The 23271-nt window shown below is 36.2% G+C and overlaps 1 protein-coding gene across 1 annotated transcript in view; it reads right to left on the bottom strand.

Annotated features, from left to right (window-relative positions):
- The window catches only part of Nup35 (nucleoporin 35), a 46943-nt gene extending 31020 nt beyond the window's left edge, over positions 1 to 15923 (bottom strand). Inside the window, exons 1-3 of the mRNA XM_026392019.2 lie at positions 15832 to 15923; positions 11694 to 11864; positions 8457 to 8584 (exon numbers count right to left, since the gene is read on the bottom strand). Of these exons, the coding sequence (XP_026247804.1) occupies positions 8457 to 8584; positions 11694 to 11864; positions 15832 to 15871 (339 nt within the window). The 5' untranslated portion in view covers positions 15872 to 15923. The remainder of the gene's footprint in view (positions 1 to 8456; positions 8585 to 11693; positions 11865 to 15831) is intronic.
- Between the last annotated feature and the right edge of the window lie 7348 nt (positions 15924 to 23271).

Raw genomic sequence — 23271 nt, 5'->3', positions numbered from 1 at the left:
TTATCCTCAACAAATAACCTAATATTTCTGTGTCTTAGTTTCATTAATAATTAAAATAAATCTCATAACACCTATATCACAGATTCACTGTGAGGACTAAATAAGATAACATAATAGAAATTGTAAGATCAAGAATCACAGCCTTTGGGATGGAGCACCCTGTTGTTTCTCCTTTGCTAGCAAAACAATAAACATTCTTTTTCCTTTTTCTCAAAACCATGTCCTCATTACTGGATTGGCATTGGGGACAGCGACCAAGCTTTAGGAAACAAATTTGACACCCCAGATAAGACCCAAGAGCAGCCCCTGGCGCCAGATTTCTTGGGTAGGCCTGGCTCTCCAAGGAATCACACATCCATGTCAGGATTCATGGTACTGGCAAACTTGTGGAGAGCCAACTGCAGGAGAGTTAAGAGAAGGGCGAATTTGCCTCAGGTCTAATTAAAGGAGCAGTTCCAGTGAGTAAAGGGAAGGACTAAGGAACCATCCCAACAGCTACGGAAGCTCCTCTTGTTTCAGGGAACTCACTCCTTCTCTCTCTGAACAGTACAGGTTTCACCATAATGGTTCACGTTGAGAAAAAGCAAACTGAATTGAGAAAAAGCAAACTGAAATCAGGAAAGTCGTGACAGCTTGGGCCATCTGTCAAATCCCTGGGTGTGTACACTTGATTCCACACACCTGGTTCCTCTTTGTAGGAACATCTGATCCCTCTTTCTGGGGACATCTGTGGCACCACCGATCTAGGAGTCATGGTTAAATGGGACTCAAGAACCTAAGGATATGTACTCCTTTCTGATCTGTTCTAGGTGCTCATCTGTTTGTAGGCCTTGGGCCTGGGAATTCCCTCTGGTTGTCTTGTTTTGTTTGTATCTGCTACTGTCCCTTTTAAGAGATGGCCAGTATTGCACTGGTTCTATATAGGTAGTCTCTTGGGAAACAGCTGCTCAATTTATAGGTTCCCATCTGTCAGCCATGGTTTGGGGGCTCCTCTCTGGTTGTCTCTCTCCACATTTCTTTTTTATACAATCTTGCAATTGGAGTTGGTCTGTCAGAGGTAAAATGAGTTGAAGAAAGGGCCACCTATAAGTCTAAGATGATGTTTTATTGTAATGTTTTATTTAAATAGAGTTCTAGATTATTGTGAAATCTTGCAGTTGGAGTTGGTCTGTCAAAGGTAAAGTAGATGGAAGAAATCTGTTAAGTGTTTACCTGTTTTAAAGATTCCCATCTATCAGCCCTGGTTTTGGTGATCCTCTCATCTGTTTTTTGGTCTGTTACTGGCCCTTTAAGACATGGGCCATGCTGTGTTGATCTTACTAGTAGTCTCTTCGGCAGAGAGATCTTCGCTGCATGGGCCCCTATAGTGATAAGCCTGTCTAAGCACTAGACCTAAACTGGAAGGGAAAAAAATCCCAGAAAAGCTGCCTAGGCTGTAGAAAAATGACCAAGGAGAACCTGGCTCTATCCTGCCTTCCATCCCCTTTGACCCATGGAGGGTGGAGGCTGCTGGCCACAAAGAATGTGGCAGTTGATAGGTTCTAGCACTGTCCGTTTATGACCTGGGGACAGGAATAGTCTTTTAAAATCTGACAGGAGAACCCATTTGGCCAGGGAATATTCATTACTGGGGCAAAGCAATTCTTGCTATAATAGTATTTCAGCAAACTAAATGCCTAGGGAGAATGACAGAATAAATAACTGAACCCAGGAAAAAAAAAAAAAAAAGACAGAAACTAAGACCAACCTGTGTTTTGTAGGCAGCCTCTGCAAAGGGACCTCAAGGAAACCTAAAGAAAAGAATCGAAAGGGCCTCTTCCACTGCATATCAATATACCTAATATAAGAAAAAGGCCCAAAAGAAGCCTCTGAGTACAACTGACAGTGGGAAACAGTTAAAGTTGATGGCATTGTTTCAGATAGTCAAGTGACATTTTTAAACATCCGAACTAATGATGTAGCAAAGGCTCCTCAGATGTATGGCACTGAAATGGCAAATTCACCTCAACCACCCCCACTTAGTCCTCACCCATGTGATGTGGTTGATGAAGGAGTGACTATAAAAACTTCAACTCCTCAGAGTCAACATTGTTATCAAATGCCAACACCAGATCCCTCCGTTCCTACTAAACCAATGGAAGATAGGATAGACAGTTTGTCCCAGTCTTTCCCACCTAAATTCCAGGAAGCTGTAAAGCCTATAGTGTATATTGATACAGCTGTAAACTTGGAAGAAGATGATGCTAATATAGCCTGGAAGTCCCAAGGAAAAAAGATGTAGAGTTTTTACCATCTCAGCTTCCAAGGGATAAATTCAAGGATGATCCTTGGACTTTTTGGACAGGAAAGTGTAACATCAGTTATAGAGGAACCTCTTCATCATGAAATAGTTTAGCCATCAAAAATGTGGAGAAAATTATTAACACTTGCATATCCATCAGCTGAAATGTTAGAACTCCGGTGTACTATTTTTCTTCATCCACTTCCTAAATTGGTGCTTATCATTTCTGTACATGTCCTTATATGGGTAGTTCTAATTAAGTCAAGTAATGGCTTTATGGCATTTCCTTGTTACTATATCGTAATTTGCTCTCTAAAAGATGGATATGTTGGTCATTTTCAATTTTTCAGTTACAGAGGATGTAACTGAACGTGTTTTGTACACATTTCTTTCTCCACTTGTGTAAGAATTACTCTAGGAAATATATCAAAAAGTAGAGTTGCTGGACCATAAATTTGTCCATTCAACCTAAGGGTTGTTGCCACTTTGCTGTTCAAACAACTGATATAGTTTACTCTCTAATGAACCAGCAGAGTATGAGAAAAACTGTTACTCTCATTTTCCTCAATACTTGGTGTTAGGAGACTTTTAATTTGGCTGTATGCAAAATGGCATCTCATTGTCTTTAATACATGTTTTCCCTAGTGAGGTTAAGCATCTTGTGAAATATTTAATGATAATTTAAATTACCTTTTCTGTGAATTGCAGAGTCTTTCTTTTGTTAACTCTCTCTCTTTTGTCTGATTTGTTCTTTTCACATTCTAATTACCTATATTAGTTATACGTGCTGTAGATACTTTCCTTCATCTGTGATTTGCCTTATTTGTTCACTATATCTATGGCATACTTTGGACAGAAGAAGTCTTTTTTCTTTTTCTGTTTTCTGAATATATATGCAGCCTGTCAAATAAGTCTTTGCATTTTTATAAGTTTTTTTTAAAAGGTGAAATCCAACAAAATGCTACTACTATATTCCTTGGAACGGTCTACCTATTTGTTAGTCCAAGACCAAGCAGTAAGCAAATAATACATTTCCTTCTCAGTCCATTGTCAATTTTTTATTCTTTAAATGTTACTCAAGGGTGTTAAATGATATCTTAGACTTTATTAGTTGATTAAAATGTCATGTTTCCATATTTGTATTTTTTTCTATTAATGTAACTATTATATAGAATTTTTTACTTTCTTGGGTGTTCTGTTGTGTTGCTTACTAGATGTGTTTTCTAGGGTTTCACTTTAGTAGATGCCTAAGTTAATACCATTATTTGTTATAACTAGTGGCTTCTCTTGGGATTTGTCCTTATTTTGTTGACAAAAATATTCTCAAGTGAAAGAATGTGGGAAATATATATTTGACAACTTTGCATTTCTGAAAATGATTTGATTTTGTTCTTATACTTGTTGAAAATTTGGCTATGTATTAGATTTTTCAGTGAAATATCATTTTCTCTTGGGGGAAAAAAAAAAGTTGATGGCATTGTGATAATGATAACGGGGACAGGTCAGGCTCAAAAATATCCTGTGCTCCAACCCCTTGAGTGAATCTGGGAGAAAAAAAGATTAAGAAACAGTGTTTTTATATGCTGGATTATACAACCCTCTCCTGGGATGAAATCTGTTGTATAAGTTAAATGCACAGATAACATTCATAAAGACTATTAATAAAGGGTCTAAAACTAGAAAAGACAAAAGAAAGTTACAGGTATGGAAATATATTTTAGTAAGAAGAAAGTAAAAGAAATGTTTCTGTATGAAAAGGTATTTTGTCTGGTAAAGTAATATTCTTGGGATAAAGTCCAAGATGAAGAGGATAAAACTAAGAATGTAAAGTACTATGTTGCAGAAGGTTCCTGGATGGTAAATCTCAAAAAGTTTGTTTGTGATTAAACTGGCTATAATTAGCAGTCAGTTGAGGTTATTTTAACTTATAGTCCTAATATGAAACAAAGTCTGAAACACTGATCTGCTCTTATCTATCGATAATTTTCTTGTATTGGTTAGGTTTTATTACTTGGGGAAACTAAGTCTAAAAGGAATTAGGGTTTTACTTGTTTTAAAGTCCTAAATAATTACTTTGTAACTGGTTAAACAAACAACTGTTATTTTGGTTATAACAATATTGTTGACACCCAAAATATATGTGACTAGCTACATGCCTTCATTTGAGAACTATATTTGTCTGAGCCTTGTCTAAGTGTTATGTAAAAGTTTATAAAATGAAAGTTTTTTAAGTTTACCTGCAAGGTAAGCAATAAATGTTCTTTTATACACTGTATCTGACATAGAAGGGCCACACTGTCATCTGTTTTATATATGTTTGCTTCCACCAAGTTAATTTCTAATCATTAACACTGTTTCCTAAATGTGTAAGAAATTTAAGGCTATTCTTTGATTTTTTTTTTTTTTAACCCATGCAGACCTGTGATTATTGTCACCATACACTTTGGATTCTAAATAAGGGGCTGGGGTTGTGGCTCAGTGGTAGAGCGCTTGCTTCGCATGCATGAGGCACTGGGTTCAATCCTCTGCACCACATAAAATGAAAACAAAAGGTATTGTTAAAAAAAAAATTGGGGCTGGGGATATGGCTCAAGCAGTAGCGCGCTCGCCTGGCATGCATGTGGCCCAGGTTCGATCCTCAGCACCACATACAAACAAAGATGTTGTGCCTGCCGGAAAATAAATAAATAAATAAATATTTAAAATTCTCTCTCTCTCTCTCTCTCTCTCTCTCTCTCTCTCTCTCTCTCTCCCTCCCTCCCTCCCTCTCTCTCTCTCTCTCTCTCCCTCTCTCTTTAAAAAAAAAATTAAATGTAAAGCTTAGGAGATCACTTTGCCAAGTTGATGTTACACAAACTAAAATTATCTGTAGCAAAATTCTTGGATTTATATAGAAATAACAAATTTGGTTGATATTTATTCATATCATTTGATATTTTATAGCTAGATAAAGTAACCTGTTGTCAATAAGTTATATATACAATTTTGTGTTACTCTTCACACTGGAATTGGTTTTTAAATGCATTTTTGGAACATAATAAGGAGAGCCTAACCTATTTAAAGGTGACACTATAAAACATGGAAGTATTCTTCTACTTTTTCCACAAAAACAAAGTTAAAAGCTCTCTTAGCCTTTCTTTGATTCATGTTTCAGATGTACTGCTATATTGTATTATTTGTGAAAAACCCTGCCTTACCTGAGATAAGGCTCTGCCACCTTATTCCATGTTAGAATGGCTCCAAAATAAGCTAGACTTCAGCTCATTTAAAGTTGTGTTCAAAAGACTGATTTTTGTTGTAAAGATTACTGTGATCTCAGAGAATACAATATATAACTAAGTAAAGGTTCAAGACTATAAAAGTTATTTTTCTTGGTTCATAGCTATTACACAAAGTGCGTATGTTTTTGTACTGTTAATCTAATTTGTATTTTCCTTGTAAACTTTATAACTGTTGCCTGTTAGTATTTTGCAGAGGTACTGCTTATTTAAAAAAAAAAAAAAAGAAAAAAAGATAGCAGTCTGGGTTAATTTGAGATAGTGCCATCGTATAAAATGCTGACTCCCAGTACTAACACTAAACCCCAATTAAATGAAAGGGGTATCTGTAAAATTATAGAAATTGAAGTTATAACTTGTTACTCCCTCTTTAAAACTGGCTTGCTGAGTGTTTAAAATCAAAAACTTGGAGACCAAAGTCAAGGAAGTAAAAGGGCCAAGGAAAAAGCACCCAACATTTTAGCCCTTGCCCTCTATGGTCAGCCAGGACCCAGAGAACAACAGGACCTCTCTGGGCCCTGCAACTCTGGTGAGTCACCCAATCTACTAATCAGAGACATTGAGAGAACCCTAAAGCAGGAAGCCAATCAGTGCACATTCTGCAAAGAGAAGAGTCATCAGAAACAGAAATGTCCCTGATGCTTCCAAGAGGAGCCATATGGTCAGCCAGACCACAACCCCTCCTGGCAAGTGGCCTCACTAGTAGAAGAAAGCTAAAGGAACCAGAAGGCTTTGCATATGTCCCCAAGAATGATCTCTGAGGAATCTCGGCTGACACTTAAGAGTAGATAGGAATAAGGTCAGTTTTGACCAGCTTGGTCTTAAATACCTGGCAGAAGAGCATGGCCCAAAAGCACAGTCCTACATGGACATTTCAAAGGAAAACAATGGTTTCTTTAATGTAACTTAAGACATACACTTGCGTTAGTCCTACCACAAGTAACCTGGAGGTTATAAAGGAAAGGTTCTTTAGAGTCCCTAGTAATAATGATCACAAGAGTCACAAATTTGTCCTGAATTGAGTCTCATTTCCAAGACCTACAAATCTTCCTAAACTCCTACACTATGAACATGATCTGTTTTTAACTGATGAGATTATGAGTTACTATCCTCATGGTTTTCAGAGACTGGATGAATTACTAATTGTTTTTGTGCTAATTATTTACAAAAAATGTAATGCTTTGCTGTCTTTATTGTTGTCTTGCTTGATCCCTGCCCTATGTATGCCTTGTCCAGTCACCTGCCATCTTCTACTGCTCTAATGCTGAATGCCCTTAAATATCCACACTCAACTGATATAGAACAAGGACTTTGGGTTACTTCCCCCAACTTCACCCCCTTTTAGTACGAAGCAGTTGGGAGACATTGTCACTCATTTTTCCATAAAAATGGAATGAAATTGACATTGTGGCTCAGTGGCAGAGCATTTGCCTCACACATGTGAGATGCTGGGTTCAATCCTCAGCACCACATAAAAATAAACAAAATAAAGTTACTGTGTCCATGTATAACTTAAAAAGTATTAAGAAAAGAAAGAAATTGACAGTGGGGAAATGTAACAGTGGTCCACTTTATACTCTGAATATAACCCTTGCTGCTCTGCCACTACAACTTATTTTTAAAATAGACCTGTTGCTTTCTCTTCCTCTCTCCCTGCTCCTCCCTAATCTCTCTCCTCCCTAATCTCTGGGGAAACACAGGATTACCTTTCTTCCCCATCCTAAGCAGATATATCTGTCCCTGAGTACACATCCATCATAGGAACAACTTAGGGGATGATACCAGAAGATCTCAGAAATGACTATCTGACATATTAACAAGTAAATTACAACTCCAGACAGAAAACACATGACATATAGCTTTGATTCACCTCTTTAAAAGCTCCCTGTTTCTGCTGATGGGCAGAATTGCAGCCTTTAGGACTAGAGTCCCTGTGTTTCTCCTTTGCTAGCCAAGAATAAACCTTCTTTTTCCTTATTCTCAAAAAAAAAAAAAAAAAAAAAAAAAAAAAGCCAAGTGCAGTGGTGCTCGCCTGTAATCTCAGCAGCTCTGGAGTCTGAGGCAAGAGGATCACGAGTCCAAAGCCAGCCTCAGCACTACACAATTCAGTAAGACCCTGTCTCTTAATAAAAATACAAAATAGGCCTGGGGATGTGGCTCAGTGGAAAGCCCCTGAGTTCAATTCCTGGTCCCCACCCCCTCCAAAAAAAGAGAGAAATTGTAGGATCAAGGCCTGCACATGGCAAGCAAGTACTATCTAAGTATTAGGACACTTTATTGTTGTTAGTCCCATCAAAACTGAGAATCTCTACTTTGAATATAATGAAAAAATGAAAAGAACACCATCAGAACACCTATACCAACCAAAACTTAATATTACCTTCAAAACACCTACACCAGGAATATACTAAACAATCAACTCATAAATATACAGGAAGCAATTTTAGTAAAATAAGTAAACAAGAAAAAAAAGGGGTATTGGACTTACATTAATAAAAACATGCACAAAACAAAGATCTCAATTCTTTGCCAAGTGCTTTATATGTAGACAAAACCCTGGATTTTCATTTGCCCTTTCAGAAAATTATGTATAAATATTGATCTTCTTAAACAACTGGAATGACTTAAACCATAATCATATTCACATATATATTAAGTATGTTGGAGTCATGAGTGCATGCCTATAAAAACCACAGAACTACATACATGAAAAAAAACTTAAAAGAGTTCTACTACATTTTAAGTACAATTCATGGCAAATGTACTTAATTCTTATTCTGTGCAACACAGTTACACTTGAACAAACCACAGAGAAAATTTTCAAATTACTGACCCTCACTGTATAGCCACATAAAAACATAAAATGAATATCTGGACCAAGAGGATATGTACATCACCTGTCTTCTTGAAGTTAAAGGTGTTGATCCAAGTCCTGGGCTAGAAATGTCATCATATATACTTCTAACAGGTGGAGCTCCACTTTTATCCTTATGAGCTGGTAAAACTGGTTGTGGTGGTGACCCACCTACGATGTACGAGAAACACAGGTGAGAAAGCAAAGGAATTTTTCATCTTTCTAGTAAGATTTTTTAAATTTGTGTTTTTGAAATACTAACAAACTCTTTGTCTCCTAGGACTATTCAAACTTTCATATGCATAATAGTCACCTGGGGATCTTGGTAAAACTCAGACTGATTCAGAAAGTGTAGGGTGGAGTCTGAGGTCATGCAGTTCTAATAAGCTCCCAGGTGATGCCAATGTTGCTGTTCCATAGACCACTTAAATAAAAGGTTTCAGAAAAAGTAGTTAATAGGAATTTTAGTTTTAGAAAACATGTAAATTTTGCTTTGTCTACAAAATGCTTAATATATCAATACAAACTGTGCCCACAGATAGGCATGCAGTCCCAACTACTCAGGAGGCCGAGGTGGGAGAATCACTTGAATTAGAGACCAGCCTGGGCAATATAGTGAGACCCCATTTCAAAAAACAAAATGTGCTCCTATTTGTCACTTAAAAGTCACTCCAGGGCTGGGGATGTGGCTCAAGTGGTATTGTGCTAGCCTGGCATGCGTGCGGCCCGGGTTCGATCCTCAGCACCACATACACACAAAGATGTTGTGTCCGCCGAAAACTAAAAAATAAATATTAAATTCTCTTTCTCTCTCTCCTCTCTCTCTTAAAAAAAAAAAAAAGTTATTCCATGTATACCTGAATGACTATAATCCCCCAATATGGAATTTAACTACCACAATTAAAGGGGGTCTCATTTATTTTTCTCAAAGTAGAAATATATTTAAGTAGATAATAAAGACATAAAAAAAGGAGAAACTTTTTAAACATAAAAATATCTTTAGCAATGCTACAGTGAAGCAGCCCAGGCCCTCTGTAAGACTAATTGATATCTGTGCCTGAACAGTATAGCATAAGCTATGGAATGAGAGTGACCAGGGCTTTAACATTCCACTCTGTCCCTAATAAGTGAGCCTCAACCAATTATTCATTACACTTAGCCTCAGTTTCCTATTTTGGAAAATGGAGATACTTTTTTTAAAAATAGGGATATTGCTGGGCATGGTGGCACACGCCTCTAATCCCAGAGGCTGAGAAGGCTGAAGCAGGAGGATCATGAGTTCAAAGCTAGTCTCAGCAAAAGTGAGGTGCTAAGCAACTCAGTGAGACCCTGTCTCTAAAAATACAAAATAGGGTGGGGAATGTGGCTTAGTGGTCAAGTGCCCCCAAGTTCAATTCCCAGTACCCCCCCAAAAAAAATAGGAAGGGAGATACTACTACCCCCTTTAAAGCCAATTCTTAAAAAATAATAAGACAACCTACCCTTTAAAGTTGACTTCTTAAAAATGAGACACCACATCTAAACGTGTGTATTCAATTTAAATAAACTGAATTTAAATGTTAGTATAAGAATAACACATGTCAAAGAAGTTTAATTAGAAAATTTGTAGACATGAATTCTACAAATACTCATAGTGAGTATGTTAACTTTCCATTGCTGTGATAAGAATAACTGAGAAACACAACTTGAGGAAAGATTTATTTTGGATCCTGGTTTCTGAGATCTCAGTCTGTGATCACTTGACTGTCTTTATTCTGGATCTCTAGTGAGACAGAACATGATGGTGGGAGGGTGTGGTAGAAAACAACTGCTCACCTCATGGTGGCCAGGAAGCAGGGAGAGTAAGAGGAAAGATGGAGAAAAGAAAGGGTCTGGGGACAAGTCTCCAAGGGCATGCTCATAAAATGATTAGTATGAGTATACTGCCTGAGTCACAGCACTCAATAGATGGTAGCTACAATAAAATAATACATTTAAAATAAAAAGTCTGTCCAGAAAATAATTAAGAAAATTACTTCAAATATAATTTATGATTCTCCTTGATCAATCCCCAAAAAAGGGTAATTAACCACTTTACAACAATACTTTAAAAGACTATTAAAAAAGGTTTCCATTTAAACAACTATTAAAAGTGTATTAGCTCACAGTTGGGATTCTACCATTTCTATAATAAATTCTCACTACTCATAACTAACACTTCAAAGTTCTCTTTTAAAATATACTTTACTAAAGAAACCTTGTAATAAATTTGGGTTCAATTTGGATTACAATACTTTGTGCTGACAATGCAAATTTTGCATAAAAACAAAACTATACATAAATGAGAATCTTAACTCACTGTTGTACTTTAGATTTGGAATGTCCCAAAGACTCGTGTGTTAGAAGGTTTGGTCCCCAACAGTAATATTCAGAGGTGGGGCTTTTGGAAAGTGATTAGAGAATGAGGGCTCTAACTTTATCAGTGGACTAGTCCCTGACTAATAGCTAACTAGACTATTAGAAGATGGTATAAAGTGTAGGAGGAAGGACCCAATTGAAGAAAGTGGGTCCTTGAAAGCATACCCTTGGAGACTTGTCCCCAGACCCTTTCTCTCCCTCTCTGCTTCCTGGCCGACATCAGATATGCAGTTCTGTTCTACCACACCCTCCCACCATCATGTTCTGTCTCACTGGAGATCCAGAATCAAGGCAGCCAAGTGATCACAGACTGAGACCTCAGAAACCAGGATCCAAAATAAATCTTTCCACAAGTTGTTTTTCTCAGTTATTCTTATCACAGTGATGGAAAGTTAACATACTCATTATGACTATTTGTAGAATTCATGTCTACAAATTTTCTAATTAAACTTCTTTGACATGTGTTATTCTTATATACTAACATGAATTTATTTAAATTGAATTCAGCTGAATATATTTCATCAATTCTAAAAGGTACCACACCCCTTCACATAATTTTAAATATATCTCTTAAACAATGACATCTTAAAATTGTGTCATATTTACTGTTTTTTCTTTCTTAGTGGTAATACAGAACCTTAGATCACATGAAATACAGCACACATATTTTTAATGAGTGGTTCTTGAAATTATAATAGCTTATAATATTTAAACCTCTATTCCAAGAGTCTTAAAATAAGGGAATTGCTTTATATTAGAGGTACTGTTTAACTTGTTTAAATCGATAAATTAGTTGATGAGAATGAATGCTGCACCACTGCTCTTTTAAAATACACGACCATGTTTCCATATACTATAAAACTATTTTAAGCAATTCACCTACCAGCAAGTAATGGTGACCTCATTTCCATTATTCCTACTGAGGGCCCACTAATTGGTCGAGACTGTGGAGTCACTGGAGCTGGCAAATCCCCCATTAAAAATCCAGGTAAGAACTGGGCATTAACTCCTGGCTTTGGAGACGTGGGTGAACCCAGCATCATCGGTTCAGATCCTAATCAAAAAAATAAAAAAAAAATTAGAGAACTTTGCATTACAATACCTAACAAAACTATGAGAATCAAGCTCAAGTTTGAGAATTTAATCAAAATTCTTAAGTATTACAGAGCATAATTGAATTTATTTTCAAAGCTAGTAAAATTTTTAGAAAAATGTAAAATTATCTTGTGTTCAACATATTAATCTTTGACAGATGTTTCTGTTTACATTAATTCACTGTCTTAAAATCAACACTTATTTATAAATTAATATATTATCTAAAAAAAAATCCCTATATGAACAGAATAACTTCAATTTCTGGGTCAGTTTCTACTATTCAACATCTGAAAACAAGCAGAGTATACTACATTTTTACACTAAGTCTTGGTAAATCATAAACAATGGATTCAGCTTTTTTCTTTTTCCCCTCACACAAAAATAGTGAATCATGTAATAAAAGTATAATCCTGCACACATAAAAACACTAATACAATAACAGTGATAACTGGCATCCTACTGCATTTCACCATAATCATCACTGCCATGTTAATAGATATTCACAAGCATTCCATGCATACTACTCTTGCATTAAAGACACTTTTTATTATTTATTTTCTAAGACAGGCTGTCACTAAGTTGCTTAGGGCCTTGCTAAATTGCTGAGGTTAGACTTGAACTTGTGACCCTCCTCAATCTTTGGAGTCAGTGGCCACCATGGCCAGCCAAAGATGGTTTAGTAATAAGTAATTTTTAAGAAAAATAAAAAAAGCTTCACATAATGGTCACACTCCACTTTTTTGCAAAAAACTTTGGCATAAAACCTGTGATGATTACGCAGTGAAATATGGCAACTCAGAAATATATTGAAAAGAGTTGTAAATTTTCATTTTTGGATCATTTTTCAAATCATTAAAGTTAGGACCACTATAATCAATAAAAGTTTCCCTAATATAAAACCAATTTAAAGAAAGAACTAATATCTCACAATCATCAATTCAAAATTAATTGTCCCAATTTACAGTATACATATAAATGAACTTATTGATTAATGTATAAATGAAGAACTTACAATTTATATTTATGAAAAGAAAATTTACAACTAGGTAACAAGCCTATGATTCACAGTACTCAGAAAAGTCAAATGTTTGATATCTTCCTTATATGGCTTTTATTAACTTTTACTGAACTTCTAAAGAGCCTCAAAAATTTGTTTCTTGTTACCCAAAACCTGTCAATTATTTATTCTTCCTCTTATTTCTCATAATAGATATAAGTATTAATGATACAAGTGCAGAAAGAAGAAAACAGCAAAGTAATTCAAGAAAAGGATAAACACTGAAATAAGGTATGAAGAAATATAATTACATTGTAATTACTCTGTAGTGCAATTATTATGTGGTATACTACATACTTCCAAAGAAAATACATTAAGCTCAAGCAAAAAGTCTAAACAAAAGGTATTCTGAGCTATTCCCCTTCTCGGTCTATTCCCCAAAGACCTAATAAGAGCATGCTACAGGGACACTGCTACATCGATGTTCATAGCAGCACAATTCACGATAGCAAGATTGTGGAATCAGCCTAGATGCCCTTCAATAGATGAATGGATAAAAAAAATGTGGCATTTATACACAATGGAGTATTACTCTGCATTAAGAAATGACAAAATCATAGAATTTGGAGGGAAATGGATGGCATTAGAGCAGATTATGCTAAGTGAAGCTAGTCAATCTTTAAAAAATAAATACCAAATGACCCCTTTGATATAAGGGGAGTAAACAAGGACAGGGTAGGGACGAAAGTTTGAGAAGAAGATTTACATTAAACAGGGATGAGAGGTGGGAGGGAAAGGGAGTGAGAAGGGAAACCGCATGGAAATGGAAGGCGATCCTCAGGGTTATACAAAATGACATATAAGAGGAAAGGAGGGGTAAGACAAGATAATACAAATGGAAGAAATGATTTACAGTAGAAGGGGTAGAGAGAGAAAAGGGGAGGGGGGGAGGGGAGGGGGGATAGTAGAGAATAGGACAGACAGCAGAATGCATCAGACACTAGAAAGGCAATTTGTCAATCAATGGAAGGGTAACTGATGTGATACAGCAATCTGTATACGGGGTAAAATTGGGAGTTCATAACCCACTTGAATCAAACTGTGAAATATGATGTATTAAGAACTATGTAATGTTTTGAACGACCAACAATAAAAAAAAAAAGGTATTCTGAACATGTTTAGATAGCCAAAACAAAATACAAAGTTTTTAGTAACACCACAGCCTACCTTCACCCATTCCCCCAAAGGAAAAAAATTATAGCAAGTATATAAATTAGATCAAGAAAAATTCTGATATATGTAAATAAATATGTACTGATACAGTAGAAAGCACCAGAGCGAAGAGGACACAACAGGCTCTTAATCTGGACTCTGTCACTAATCATCCCTCAGGGCTACATTTCACTTAAAGAGAGAACCTTAACCACTGAAACCTGTATGTCTTAAATTTCATTTTAAAGTCTGTGCTCCTAAATATTAAGTACTGCAATTAACACAATTTGTTCAAGTAAACTTTTGGTTTAATACACTAGTACTGAGAATGTTATAACAATAGATCCTTGGAATATCTGCAATATGTGGACTTTGAACAATTAACATCAGGTAATATCAGATTTCTGGCTAGGCAATAAACAAGAATAGATTTATTCACATTTCTAAGCCCAACAAATATACACTCCAGAATGTCTTTGTGGAGGACTGGAGATGAAGCTCAACGGTGGAGTATTAATCTAGCAAGCTCAAGGTCTAGATTCATTTCCCAACACCAGAAATCACAAAAACACTCTTTGTTGAACTGAACACCTTGAGCTGAAAATAAAATTTCTGCAAAGATATACAAAAAACAAACACCTAAATCAACGTCTGAACACAAGTTTTAATGTAGCAGAGTATCTGCATTATTGACATTAAGCATTGTTTATGACACGCCAAAACAGTTCAAGATATTCTATTCTTAGAAGGAACTTATATTACACAAGACGTGGGAAGCCTCCCATGACCTTCAAATCTACAAAAGAAAAAAAATAATTCTACATAATATGTATCATGTCTGCTTTCTCTCTTATCCTTTTTCAAACTCAAAAAGTTATAATCTAATATTAAGGTAAGTTTATATTATAGTAGAAAGGTTCCCCGGCCCTTCTAAAATTTTCCACGGTTGTCACAACTCGCAAAACTCAAGAGGGGAAAAAAAGGAATCAACATATTAACTGGATAAATTTTTTCAAAGATGACATATTTTAACAAGGCTTCACAATAAAAAAAATGGAAATGAATCTTTAAAAATCATATCATGATTTATTAATTAGAGGAAAAAACCTGAAACAGCCACTTTCCCAAGGTAAAGGCGGGAAAAAACCTTAGGAACTCCTAGCTATGAAGGGCAACTTAATGATTACCACCACCTGGATGATTTTATTTCACACGATTCACGTTTCCATTAATAACGGATTTCTTTTGCAAAGCCCGAGAGAGGGAAAGACTCAAAACAGAACTACAAGCGACAAACTAGCAGTAGACTGTGACCGCACACTCAGGGACAACGCCCACCCACGTGTACGCTACTCAGTCCCTTCCCCAGGACGCTTCCGGGAATCCCGGAAACCCGAAATCCAGCCGTCAATCTCCAGCGCTGGTGGGAGTGAGTCTCAGGTACTGGCCAGTATGTCGCAGCCGGCGTACGGAGGCAAAACTCACAGTTCAGTCACAGCTATTTCCTCCCCCTCCTGGTACCTCCTGCTTTCCAGTGGCTCACGGGGGCGACGCCTTGAATAGGGTACCGACTAGGAACTTGGGGAGACTTAGAGGCTGCTCCTTCGCAATTGAAACCAGCATACCAGACTGTAGATTACTGCTGTCCAGTGTTGCCCGCTTCCAAACCTACAGCATGGATGGCGCTGCCAGCAAAGAAAAGCAGTTTTTCACTCACCCAGAGTGGGCGCCTGGGGTTCCACGGCAAAGGCTGCCATCGCGTCCGCGGCAATTACTCGAATCCCGGGACCTTCCCAATTTTCAAAAAAGGCGGAAACTCTCCCCGCCTCCTGGAGCGCGCTACCTTATGGGTTTGCGTAACTTCCGGACATGCGCTATACGGATGTCGTGCGCATTGCAGCCATTTTGGAATAGGGTAATTTTTGCTAGTTCTGGGAGTCTGCATGAAAAGGGTTTCATTGGGAAGGTGGTGAAGCAGCGTGGGACCTGGGAATCTGGGAATGATTTTTGTCAAACTGGGAGCCTCCTGGCTTGTTAGTGCGCGACGCTTATAGGACTACAGATTCCTTTATTTAATTTTCATAATTAATGCGAGTTTCCCCAACGCTCTGTCATCTGTCAGATTTTCTCAGTAACACCTGGAAAAGTAAACTTGATGAGACAGGGTCAATTTCTACGCTGAATGCAAGAAGCTCCTTTCTTGAAACGAATTTTATATCATCTCTGTATTGATTATTTTAAACTGTGTTCATGTAGGCACAATTATACATTAAAGCCTAACTCTAGTACTGTGTTTCATTGCATAAGAATACATACACGAGAACAGTTGCCAGGCGCGGTGGCGCACGCCTCTAATCCCAGCGGCTCTGAAGGCTGAGATTGTGGAGGATTGCTAGTTCAAAACCAGCCCCAGCAACAGTGAGGCGCTAAGCAGCTCGGTGACACCTTGTCTCTAAATAAAATACGAATAGGGCTGAGGCTCAGTGGTGAGTGCCTCTGAGTTTAATCCTCGGTAAACCGCCCCCCAACAACAACAACAACAAAAAAAGCTGACAGACACATACATAAATATTAAGTAATGGATAATAAAAAAAAAAAAAACACTTGGGAACACACCACATGGCGGAATCTTGTCACACTCCTCCCATCACTCTGCTGCTTTTGTTTCGGTATATTCATGTATTGATATCGCACACACACATCCTAAGTGTGTGTGTAAAAGTATATTGTTTAGTTTTGCATTTTATGAACTCCATAAGAGTAATGTGCTGCATGTTATGTAATCTGGGATGCTGTCTGATCCCCATAAAGCTCATTAGCCTCAAATAGCCACCCATCTTTTTCTATCTCCTTTGAGGCCTTCTAAAACCCAAATCCAGAATTTTGTCATTGGAGTAAAGCAATAGCAATTTCAGGGTTCAAATTTCAAAAAGAACTTGCAGGTTGAACTGACTCATTTTAATGAGTGTATGGATTGAATTATAGCCCCCAAAGAAGTTACATTCAACTGGGCACAGGGGCACATGCCTATAAGCCTCACAACTCAGGATGCTGAAGCAAGAGGACTACATTTTGAGGTCAGTCTCATCAACTTCGTGAGACCCTGTCTCAAAATAAAAAATAAAAAGGACTGGGGATGCAGCTCAGTGGTAAAGCTGCTGGGTTCAATCCCCCAGTGTACCCGCTAAAAAATTAAAATGGAAACTTATGTTCAAGTCCTAACTGTGAATTGAGCTGTTTTAGAAATGGTTATTTGCAGACATAATTAAATTCAGATAAGGTCTTACTAGATTACCACTAACTTGGTTACCTGAAATAACCAAGATTTATCTTTTCATACTTTGAAGGACAGAAATTCAAAATGAGTTTTTTATAGCTAATATCAAGAGATCAACAGAACTAGCTTATTCTGGAGACACAAGGGAGAATCTGTTTCCTTGCTTTTACTAGATTCTGAACTCTACCTGTATCCTTAGGCTTCTGTCATCTTCCTACCTAGGAAGTGGCATACCATCTTTTGTCTCTCTGACACTGCTTCCCCCAACTTTATTATTAAATCTCCCTCTCCCTCCTTCTATAAGGATATGAGCATGTGCTCACCACATAATCCAGGATAATCCCATATCAGTATCCATCCAAGGTGAATAAAATAATAATCTCATCTGCAAAGCACTTTTTGCCACATAAAACAGTGTTCACAGGTTCCAGAGTTTAAAATGTGAACACATTTGGGGACCATTGTTAAGCCCATAAAACACAGCAGTACATTTTTAGAATTAAAATGCCAAGAAAGATTCCTCAATGAAAGAATTTCTATAAAAATCATGAACTTCGGGCTGGGGATGTGGCTCAAGCCGTAACACGCAGGGCACTGGGTTCCATACTCAGCACCACATAAAAATAAAATAAAGATGTTGTGTCCACCGAAAACTGAACAATAAATATTTAAAAATTCTCTCTCTCTCTCCTCTTCTCTTCTCTCTCTCTTCTCTTCTCTCTCTCTCTCTCTTTCTCTCTCTAAAAAAATATGAACTTGGCAAAGAAAAGAACTCTATAGATGTTTAAAAGAATGATACATGTGATATGTAATTGGGAGTGTATATTGACCTAGAAAGAGCTGTATGAACTATATGAAGAAGTAATTTGAAAAAATATATGTATGTGGCATTTCATTTTTATTTAATAAAAAGATATATTTGGGTACAGATGCAAGATGAGGGAAAACAGAGAAAGATGAAAAAGAGGGAGAGAGATTGATTTACAGAAAAAGTTGGAAAAGACTTATCCAAACTATTAACAAGAGACAGTGGGAAAGAGGTTTGTAAATTCGAGAATTTAAAAGAAGGGTGTTTGACATATTTTACATAACTTTTGTGGTTAATTATGGATGTTATTTACTATTTTCAGTATTTTTCAAATTAAGAACGTTTTTCCTCTACAAAATATTTTCCCTTTCTTCTAATGTATTTCAATCTTAACCCTTTCCACTGGCTCTTTTTTATTAAGCTGTGAGGTCCAGTTTGCCCTGTCTTTAAAACTTCCCTATATTTTGTTCCTCCATCTAGCTAACATGTGCTAATTTCTATCAATTTGTTTCAAGATCTCAGAAGAGTTCAGATAGATCTTATCAGATATGTTTCCCTATCTTCACTTTATCATTGTTTTTAGTGATGACTTTCTACTCCTTCCCTGACTTTTCAATAACTGATCCTATTTCTTTCTAACCTGAAAATCTTATTTTTTAGTCAAGCCCTTGTCATCTCTTTCCTTCTTCAACTCTTAATCATATCCCTTGAAGTCTTTATCAATCGTCACATCTATACAAATAACTTCCAATACTGCACCAACCTTTAAAGCAAAATGCCACTTTTCCAGATACTTGTTGTAAAACCTATCAGTATATCAGACCTCAAAACAATCTCATTTTACCCTTAAAACCAGCCTCTATTCCAGTTGTCACTTTTTCTGTTAGTGCCTTAGAAACTCCAAATTAAATCATAGTATTTTTGACAGAGAGCAGAACTGAGAGTCAAATGCATCTGAATTCAAAACTTGGATTTTAATCCCTAGATAAAACTTTTTATAAAACAGAAACCATACATTATGCTTAGCACAGTACCTCATCTGCTTTGCTTTTACTGTTGTCCACTTTTCCTTTTGTCAGATCTTGAGATACAAAGTCCTATTCTTTCTGCCTCCTCAATTTTTAGACAATTACAGCCAACACTTCACAGTTCCCTGCTTTCAATATCTTCCACTGAGCCTAACACACCATTAATCAAAACTTCCTTGTTTGTTAACCTGGATGTTCAAAAACCCTCATTGGGTGCTGGGAGTAAAGCTCAGTGGTATAACACATGCTTAGCATGTGTGAGGTCTTGGGTTCAAGCCCCAGCACCAACAAAAAAATAACAATAAAAACCCTAACTTCATCTATTCTTTCAGATAAATGAATAGATAAAGTTAGGGTTTATCTAGGGTTTAAGGCATCTTCACATTGGATACCTTGCTCTGCCTAACACCCCTTCATTTCCCTCCATTCTATAAAGTCCTGTTTTTCCTTCAAATACAAGTTCAAGTCCATCCTTGCCATGAAACCTGACCCAGCAATTTCATCCCCCATTCTCTTGAGAGGGGAGACTGTTACTCTTTTTTTCTTGTATTTTCATCATTTTTCAGTAAATACATGTGGGGGGAAATGAATGAATAAACTCATAAAAGCTCTAAATATTAAAGGATAATTCTCTGACATCACTTACTTGGTACAATTTGGTATGTTTGCAGTCTTTTAAATTGTAACTCTGTGCATTAATTCTTTCTATTAAAATGCTTATTATAACAAATTAAGACCTCTTAATACTTCTTTTATTGCTTTTTTGCATAATGAGATTTTAATTTTGTATTTTTTTGTTTTTAATTTACTTTAATGACAATCTGAAAGAAGTTGAGAATTGTTGGGGGGGGATTGTTTGTTGACTTTTGTTTGGTTTTTTGGTACTGGGGATTAAAGCAATGGGCACTTTACTGCCAAGCTACATCACCAATCCTTATTTTTTATTTTGAGAGAGGGTCTTGCAAAGTGGTGCGGGCTGGCCTCCAACTTGCAATTCTCCAGTCTGAATCTCCTGAGTTTCTGGATTACAGGTGTGAGCCACCTCAGCCAGTTTATGATTTTTAAAAATTTGAATTATCCTGAATGAGAAACACATTTTTTGTACTTTTTGTTAAGCTACAATCCTTAAAAATATTTTCATGTTCACCACGAATATTATCTTAATTATAATACTTCACTTTTGTCCTTTCTATTCTGGTCACAAGCCTAATATCACCTAAAGTGAAACATATCCCATTTCTAGTCTGGATTAGTAATTCCCTGAATTCCCTCCCCAGGGCATAAGATTCCATAGAGTGCTATTTTTGTAGACTATTGATTTTCAACTGTAGATAGGGAAGCACTTCTTCAAAAATATAGTGCAGATGCTTACAAAATACAATAGAATTCCTCTAGTTAAAAAAAAAAAACATAGGAAGTGTACAAACCCCACCAACTCAGGATTCATGCCTCCTAACCTGTCTTCTGACCAATACGTATTAAGGTAACCCCTGACTTTTAGATGTAGAACCTAAGGCTATAAAGAGCTCAACCTGAAAATTAACTCTGAGCTACATATATTTCAACTTTCTCCTAAACTCAAATTTTGAAAAAGTAAAATGTAATATTTCAAAATTTATTTTCAATAACTTTGATATATTCACAGCCAAACTGCTTGTGTATCATTCGTATATCCTGAATATTCATAAACCTATTTATAAATGTCTATTAATATGCAGTTTTTGTATATAAATATAAAATGAACTTGCTGCTCTTAAACACTCAATCTATTCCATAAAAAGCAAAGAAAGCTTTAAAACTGAAATGAAGAAATAATGATATGCACCTTTAGTAAGACTTTTGAGAAAAGATGGAGTTTGTCGACTTCAGAAAGAAAGCAAGGGGAGGGAGCATTTTATCGCTCATGTTGTCATCATCCCTGCCTTTGGCAGATGGCATCACATGGAGTGTTATTCACCTACACTGTGATGTCACACAAAGCACACATAGGAATCATGACTTCATAGGACATTGGTCCAAGGGCAAATGATTTTAAGGTACAGGGATCATCTCTAGAAAAATGCAAATCCATTAGCTATTATTTGCATTATCTGACTACGCCAAACAATAACTTAAAGACATGTCTTCAAATTTTTTTAAACAAATGATTACAAGTGAACATTTCTGAGGTTTTTCTCATAAATTCATTATAGTAAACAACTGTCAGAAAAGAGGCAGTCAAGCATCAAAAGAAACATGTTTAGCTGATTCACCTATTGTCTTTAAGTTAATTAAAAATTGATCCTTACGCCTTTGGGAAGTGAAAGAATAACTTCAAAACTTTCAATTGTAATTTTATTTCCCAGTGTTTTATTTGAACTATCAGATTGGTTAAATAAGATATTTGAAAACCTTGAAGTGTAGAGCAGGCAAAATGGATACTTTTGTGGAAGACATGGGATGAACTTTAGAAAGAGTTAATGTCTGGGATTTTCCTTGAAATCATTGCTGAGTAAGGGAGTCAGAAGGGGAGAAGGGAGATGATGGCTCAGTGTGTACATTAATCAAGATAAGCCATGAGTTAATCAACATCACAGGTAATTATGCTATTCTCTACAATTTTGAATATCTTTGACATCTAGTCTAAATAATATTTTCAAAGCAACAGTAATCCTAAATTCTAGGCTGTTCAAACGTGGTATATTCTGTCCCAACTTATGTGAAAACTAAGGGTGAAAAATTAACTTTAAAAATTATTTGGCTGGGTGTGGCTTAGTGATAGAGTGCTTGTCTAGCATGTGTGAGGCACTGGGTTCAATCCTCAGCACCACATATAAATAAATGAATACAATAAAGTCCAGCAACGACTAATATACATATATTTATATATATATATATATATATATATATATATATATATATATTTTTTTTTTTTTTTAAATGACTCGATGCAGGGTGTGGCCGCAGCACGGGAAGATCAGTTCAAAGCCAGCCTCAGCAAAGCGAGGCACTAAGCAACTCAGTGACACCCTGTCTCTAAATAAAATACAATATAGGGCTGTTATGTGGTTCAGTGGCCAAGTGCCCCTGAGTTCAATCCTCGGTACCCACTACCTGCCGCCATCAAAAAAAAAAAAAAAAAAAAAAAAACTCTTCACAATTGTGGTCATTTAGAGAACCAGTAATCTTGACTTCAAATACTTAATAGTTATGTATGTGACATTAATAACTCTAATGTTATTGTTTCATTTGAATTATGGGAATAATATTACCAACATTATAAAGAACACACTTATGTATTATCTGTACACAGTGATAATATTATATTCTATTTATTACTGAATTTTAGGCTAATTTCAGCCTATTACATAGCATTTAATAAACTGATTTGACTTATTTCCCCATTATCTATCAAATGATCTTCAAAAATGACTTTCAATGGAAGATTTCTGTCCTCAGCTAACTTAACTTTGCAGTAGCATTAGTTCTTGTGGAATACTCTCTGTGATGTACTGCATATTCAGCCCTCACTGCCATGCTCCTTCCCTGCACTCTGTGTCTATGTAACCTCTGAGATTTGAGCAATCCTAGAACAACTCCACTTCCACTGTAATTCTTTTTTTAGTTGTAGATGGACACAATACATTTATTTATTTTTTGTTTGTTTATTTAAAAATAAAGTGCCTCACACATGTTGGCAAGCACTCTACCACTGAAACACAACCCAGCCCTGTAGTTCTAATTTTACATTATTATATTTCATCTATTCCTAAACCCACATGCTATCTTTTAGAAATTACTCAAAATTTCTATTCCACAGGTAATATCAATTATTCTCTTCCTGTGCTCTTGAAGATTTTTATATGTGTTAAATGTGTGCCCCAATACAAAATTCTAAAAACTTGAAATTCCTCAAATATAAATTTTCTGGGGTTGGGATTTTAGCTCAGTGGTAGAGCACTTGCCTTGCATGTGTGAGACATTGGGTTCGATCCTCAGCACCACATAAAAATAAATATATTGTGTTCATCTACAACTAAGAAAGATATTTTTTTAAAATTAAAT

The sequence above is a fragment of the Urocitellus parryii genome, chromosome 1 (genome assembly GCF_045843805.1).
Source record: "Urocitellus parryii isolate mUroPar1 chromosome 1, mUroPar1.hap1, whole genome shotgun sequence".
Classification (NCBI taxonomy): domain Eukaryota; kingdom Metazoa; phylum Chordata; class Mammalia; order Rodentia; family Sciuridae; genus Urocitellus; species Urocitellus parryii.
The sequence above is the reverse complement of the archived record's forward strand: the minus strand, read 5'-3'. Positions and strand labels throughout refer to the sequence as shown.